The sequence below is a fragment of the Vicia villosa genome, linkage group LG4 (assembly GCF_029867415.1).
Source record: "Vicia villosa cultivar HV-30 ecotype Madison, WI linkage group LG4, Vvil1.0, whole genome shotgun sequence".
Lineage (NCBI taxonomy): Eukaryota > Viridiplantae > Streptophyta > Magnoliopsida > Fabales > Fabaceae > Vicia > Vicia villosa.
The window spans coordinates 81958975-81965586 of record NC_081183.1 but is presented as its reverse complement, the minus strand read 5'-3'; the positions used below and the strand labels follow the sequence as shown (position 1 = coordinate 81965586).

Sequence of the window (6612 nt, the reverse complement as noted above, 5' to 3'; positions counted from 1 at the left end):
AGACTTTCTTGCTCATTTCCACAAAAAGACACTATGCCATAAAAGACCTACGAAAGTGCTTTTTTTGGGCTTTAAAAGCGCTGCCGTAGGTGGCGCTGCTATAGGTTTTAGCAGCGCTTTTTGTTTAGGCAAAAGCGCTATCGTAGGTAGGCCAAAGGCAGCGCTTTCTCTTGAAAAGCGCTTTCATATATAGGCCTAAGGCAGCGCTTTCCCTTGAAAAGCGCTTTCGTAGGTGGGTCTGTAGCAGCGCTTTTTCTAGAAAAAGCACTTTCTAAAGTAGCCTTTAGCAGCGCTTTTTTCAAGCTTTTATGCTTTCTTTTATCATCTTAGGCAACGTTTTTTATTAAAAAATGCTTTCGTAGGTATGCCTTTAAGATCTTTTTTAAAAGCGCTTTCGTAGCTAAACGCAATATTTTAAAGTGCAACCTGTAATTTAAGCCTCCCAATTCGACCTGTAATCTATTTTTATTTTCAACCTGTAATATTTTTGGAAATAATCCCTAAACCTGTAATTCAAGCCTTATATATATATATATATATATATATATATATATATATATATATATATATATATATACCATTACTTCAACAAAAACCAGTATGTAGGACATTATATACTATTATATACCAATATACTACCATTATAATCCAAAATAAAATATATACACCATTATAGTTCAATTCACATGTTTGCAACAGATACATATAACTAAATCATCTCTAACATAACTAAATCAGAATAAACCTGAAATTCTCAAAATCCGACGAGCGGACGGTCCTGGTCCTGCAAAGTATGAATAGAACAACACGGTCAATTAAACTAACTATGCTGAAACACAATTAAAGGCTCCAACACGAAGTCATTATCAAAATCCGTCACACAATAACATATATTCATAACACTTTTCACACAATAATGTATTCATACCTATATGATTCTTTGCTGAATATAAAATTGACACAACTCCTCTTTGATTTCTTCCAACTTAAGTTTCGTGTAAGAAGCAGAATAGAATTTGTTCTGGACCGATCCAATCAGTATAATTGGACCAATCCAGCCTTCGGCCCAAGACACTTTAGACCACGCGTGATAAGTTCCGCCCGGTCGCTCCGGGCAAACTCACAAGACAGCCGACTACGAGGGACCCTCGTGCCCGGTAAACAACCAATTCGCGTGTCACCTAAATATCCGCTCCAGAAGGAGGAGTCTAATCCGCATAAGAACATCCTATAAATAGCTCTCTCCACACAGAGGGCAAGGTAATCTTTTCCACCCCGAAATTTTCTCACTTTGTTGTACCTTGTGGAATATATACTTACGTTGGCTTCGGAGTGCCTTGCCGGTACAACCCTTTTTTCCCATCAATCATCCCAAATGTTCAGCCTTCATTTTTGCTGGCCATCTGATCCACTCGGTAAGATCAGTGGCGCCGTCTGTGGGAATATCTAGCTCCCCCGTTCCTTTTTCTTGCACCTTCTTGATCCATTCTTGCCTCCTACAAGAACCCAGGGACCAAAGCTTTAATCAAATCATTACTCACGGCCGGCAATAACGAAGACCCCTTTTCATTAGACGCTTCAAAACTCATCAAAAATGACATCTCCGTCGTTATACCTCCACCTAGGAGCACCGTACCTCGCGACGGTGCCTCAGCATCTCCCTCCCCAAGAGATCTCCAAGACGAGACATCCCAACGTCTCGAAGACACAGGCGGCAGGGACGACCACGAAGAAGTTCTGGGAAACCCTTTTTCCTCCAAGGGTCAGACTCCCCCAGACCAGACCATGACCGCCGTTCTGGCCGCTCTGGCTCAGACAAACGCACTCATTAAGCAGCAAAACGATAGGATCGGGGCCTTTGAGCAGAAGCGCCGTTCAAAAACTCCCCCCGGTCACAAACCTCGTTCTCGACGCGACGTAGTAACCAAGAAACGCCCTCGTTCCCCCTCCCTCAGGGAGAATGCGGATCTTTCCTCCAAGAAAGGGTCAGGCGACCGTCACTCTCGACGCCGATCAATTTCCCCTTGGCCAAAAAGGAAGTCTATATCGCCCTCGGCAAGGCACGACGACAACCGGAGGCGACGCAGGTGTAGCTACAACCGATCTTCCTCTTTGTCCACTAGCAACGAGGAAGAGGAGCGCCATGGTCCTCTATCGCACGCAATCTTAGAGGCTCCCCTGCCGACCGGTCTCGAGAAGCCCCCTCCTTTGGGCACATACGACGGGACCACAGATCCAGACGAACATATAGAGAACATCGACGCCCTTCTTGATTACAGAGGGGTGCCCGGGGCCATCAAATTCCGTTTGTTCCCTACCACCCTGCGCAAATGAGCCATGACTTGGTATAAAAGTTTACCCGACGAATCCATCACTTCCAGGAAGGTGCTCGAAAAACTTTTCTCCAGACACTTCACAGCCTCTCGGAGACACCCCAAATCTGAAGCCTCGTTGGAATCCATCATCCAAGGAAAAGACGAGTCTCTACGGGCTTATATTGAAAGACTCAACAAAGAAGCCGTGCAAGTGTCCACGACAGCCCATATGAAGAAATTCCTACTCGAGAGAGGTCTCCGACCACGTTCAGACTTCGCCAAGGCCGTCGGGATCGAAACACCCGCTACTCTGGACGAATTCTTCCTCAAAGCCCAGGCGTACATACAGTATGAGGAGAAAGAAGCCGCCCACGCTGTCCGTAACTCCAGGCAAGAAGAGAGCAGTAAAAATGCCCGCCAAGATGATTCCCGGCGGGGAGCAGTCAAAAAGAAGGACGACAAAGGCCGGGACCCCAAGGATTACAAAACCCCAGCTGGCAAATTCCGAGAATACACCCCGCCGATTGCTTCAAGGGAACACATCTTAAATGAATGCGCGAACGCCGAATTTTAGATGAGCAAGGTCCGTTTCCCAAAGACCATGCCAGCAGGATCAAACGTGGATAAATCGAAGTTCTGCCGATTCCACAAAGGTCACAGGCACAACACTGAAGACTGCATCCACCTGAAGGACGCAATAGAGATATTAATTCGGGAGGGACACCTGAAACAATACGCGAAGAAGCAAGAGGCTGCCAAAGAGGCTAAACCGATCACCGAGGAAAAGCCGGCGGAGGACACGCCCGCCATGCAAGTGGCCATGAGCGTCACCAGGCCTGAAGATTTTTACCTCCCTGATTGGGCCAAGTTAGCAACCACCCCGTCCCCTCACAGCTCTTGGGAAATGTTCCCGTCTGCCACGGTCATATCCGGCGGGGGATTCAGCAAGCTCACCGTCGGATCAGTAATACGCAAATTCGACGAGCTGATCTCAGCCAGTGCAAACAAAACCTCTACTCTCGACCACGCCAAAGGCAGCCCATCCTCCATATCCTTCTACAAAGAAGAGTTGCCCGGAGGAGCACCCAACGCAACCATTCCCCTTCTCATCCGGGCTCGGATGGCCAACTTTGATATGCGATGCATATTGGTCGACCAAGGAAGTTCAGTGGACATCATGTACTCCCAACTGTTCAAAACACTGCAACTTAATGACAATCACCTCACCCCGTACGTTGGATCAGACCTGTAAGGCTTCAACGACACGGTGACTAAGCCATGGGGGTTCGTGGAGCTCATAGTTTCAATCGGATCGGCGGAAACTACGAGGGCCTTAAAGTCCAATTCCTGGTCATCGACTGCCCATCGATATACCAGTGCATCCTTGGACGCCCAACCCTAGCCGAATTAATCGCGGTCCCCTCAACCGTGCACCTCAAGCTTAAATACTATACGACCAAAGGACAAGTCGCAACACTCAACGATGATATTGAAGCGGCCAGGAGATGCTTCGAAGCCTCCGCCAAAGGCCTGAGCACGATAAAGACACCGGCTCAAGATAATACAGCGACCAGCGCAGTCTCCGAGACCAACAAATTAATGCCCTGCATCGACACTGTCGACCTCGACAGTCGTTTTTGGGGAGAGTCCGAGTAGAGCATAAACACAGGCACATCAGAAGGGATCCTCCGGCCAATTCCAGAAGCAGACATCGAATTCGTGGCACTCAGAGAAGATCCGACCAGGAGAGTCAAGATCAGAGCAGACGTGCCGGACCTGGCCAAAAGACAACTCAAAGCTTGCCTCCGCAAAAACGCCAACCTATTCGCCTGGAGTGCCGCCGAGATGCCCGGGCTCAATCCAGAAGTGGCTTGCCATCACCTGACTATCGACCCCGCTTGCAAGGCCGTCGCTCAGAAAAGAAGAAAATAATCACTAGAGAAAACGGCTGCGGCCGAACTAGCTGTAAAAGACCTCCTAGAGGCCAAATTTATATCTGAGGCCAAGTACACCACTTGGCTCTCCAATGTTGTACTTGTTAAAAAATCAAATGGAAAATGGCGCATGTGCACTGACTACATCGATCTTAATAGGGCTTGCCTAAAAGATGCTTACCCTCTGCCTAATATAGATAAACTAGTCGATAATTCCGCCGGTTTTAAATTACTTTCATTTATGGATGCATACTTCGGGTACAATCAAATACCCATGGCTAAAACTGACAAGAAATACACGGCCTTAATGACCGAATGGGGCAACTACTATTACAAAGTAATGCCCTTCGGTCTGAAAAACGCCGGCGCAACATACAAGCGCATGATGAACAAAGTGTTCCGAGCGGAAATAGGCGACATGCTCGAAGTCTATATGGACGATATGATCGTCAAATCCCAAAAAGAAACCGATCATGCCGCCCATCTCAAAAACGTTTTCGAGCAAGCCCGAAAGTGCAAGATGAGGTTCAACCCTGAGAAATGTATGTTCCGCGTTCGGGCAGGAAAATTCCTCGGTTTTTGCCTAACGAAAAGAGGAATCGAAGCCAACCCGGATAAATGCAGGGCTTTTTTTGGATTTTCCCACCCCGAGCTCAAAAAAGTCAATCCAAACCCTAAACGGCATGCTCACGTCACTATCCAGGTTTGTGGCCAAATCCGCCCAACATGCCCTTCCCTTGTTTAAACTCTTGCGCAAGGAAACCGCCTTAGAATGGATGGAAGAGTGTGAGCGCGCCCTCTCCCATCTCAAGCAAGCCCTCTCCATCCCACAGGTCTTATCCCGGCCTGAGGCCGGAGAAATCCTATACCTCTATCTCGCCGTATCCACCGAGGCCGTCAGCGCGACCTTAATACGAGATACGCCGGAAGGCCAGAAACCCATTTACTTCACAAGCAAAGCACTCCAAGGCCCCGAGGTCAGATACCAACAAATCGAAAAGGTTGGAATCACATTAATAACCGTGGCCCGGAGACTCAGGCACTATTTCCTAGCCCATACCATAGTCGTACGAACCGAGCAACCCGTGAAACAATTGCTTGCACGCCCCGATATGGCCGGAAGGATGCTCCGTTGGTCATTAGAGCTTGCAGAGTTCGACATCAAGTACGAAGGAAGAAAAGCCCTTAAGGCACAGGTCTTGGCAGATTTCGTGGCCGAAATGGCCTTCCCCAAAACAACAAACAACAACGCCCGGAGATGGACCTTATACGTGGACGGGGCGTCAAGCTCAATTGGAAGCGGAGCAGGGATCATTCTAGAAAACGGGGAAGGAACCCTCATAGAAGTATCCCTCTCACTCTCATTCCCAACGTCCAACAACCAAGCCGAGTATGAGGCCCTTATTGCCGGACTGCGCCTCGCAAACGACTTAGATGCCGAGGAAATTGAGGTATTCACCGACTCTCAACTGGTCGCATCCCATATCTCAGGTGAATATCAGGTCAAAAGCGAAGCCCTCACCAAATATCTGGCCCTCGTACGAGAAAGACTAACCCGATTCAGGAGCGCCAAAGTAAAACACATCCCAAGGGAACACAACTCCCGGGAAGACGTCGTATCGAAACTAGCTAGTACGAGGAAGAAAGGGGGCAACAAATCCGTAATCCAGGAAATATTGCCAAAACCCAGTACTGAATCTCCATCTGTGCTAACACTCGTAAATGCGATAGGGGATGCGTCCTGCTGGATGACGCCCGTAAATAATTACCTAACTAGCGACCTCCTGCCCGCCGATCCCAAAGAGGCCTCCGTAATCCGAAGGAGAGCCTGCTCGTACGTCTTGGTCGAAAATCGCCTCTACCTACGAGGATTTTCCATACCCCTCCTCAAATGCATAGACGAGGGCACGGTTCCCCACATACTCCGAGAGATACACGAAGGAATCAACTCGCAACACTTAGGAGGGAGATCTCTCGCCCGGAAAGCCCTCCGACCCGGATACTATTGGCCCACGATGCAAGACGACGCCAAGGAATACGTAAAGAAATGCGACAAGTGCCAGCGATTTGGGGACATGCACCTTGCACCCCCCAACGAACTCAAGTCCTTGTCATCTCCATGGCCGTTCGCGTGGTGGGGCATGGATCTCCTCGGCCCGTTCGTAACCGGGAGCAATCAAAACAAGTATCTAATAGTCGCGGTCGACTATTTCACTAAGTGGATCGAGGCCGAACCATTAGCCAAAATCACATCCCTAAACGTACTTTGCTTCTACAAAAGAAACATCCTCGCCCTGTTCGAGGTACCCTCGGCCATCATCACCGACAACGACACCCAGTTCACCGACGGGCGCTTTCAATAA

The 6612-nt window shown here is 48.5% G+C and overlaps 3 protein-coding genes across 3 annotated transcripts; all 3 read left to right on the top strand.

Moving 5' to 3' along the window:
• The first annotated feature begins 2337 nt into the window (after positions 1–2337).
• On the top strand, positions 2338–2889 carry LOC131597424 (uncharacterized). Its single transcript, XM_058870124.1, has one exon. It carries the CDS (start codon positions 2338–2340, stop codon positions 2887–2889), a length of 552 nt encoding a protein of 183 aa, XP_058726107.1.
• Positions 2890–2916: 27 nt separating this feature from the next.
• Positions 2917–3567, top strand: LOC131597422 (uncharacterized). Its single transcript, XM_058870123.1, has one exon. It carries the CDS (start codon positions 2917–2919, stop codon positions 3565–3567), a length of 651 nt encoding a protein of 216 aa, XP_058726106.1.
• Positions 3568–4932: 1365 nt separating this feature from the next.
• LOC131597421 (uncharacterized) lies at positions 4933–6612 on the top strand. Its single transcript, XM_058870122.1, has one exon. It carries the CDS (start codon positions 4933–4935, stop codon positions 6610–6612), a length of 1680 nt encoding a protein of 559 aa, XP_058726105.1.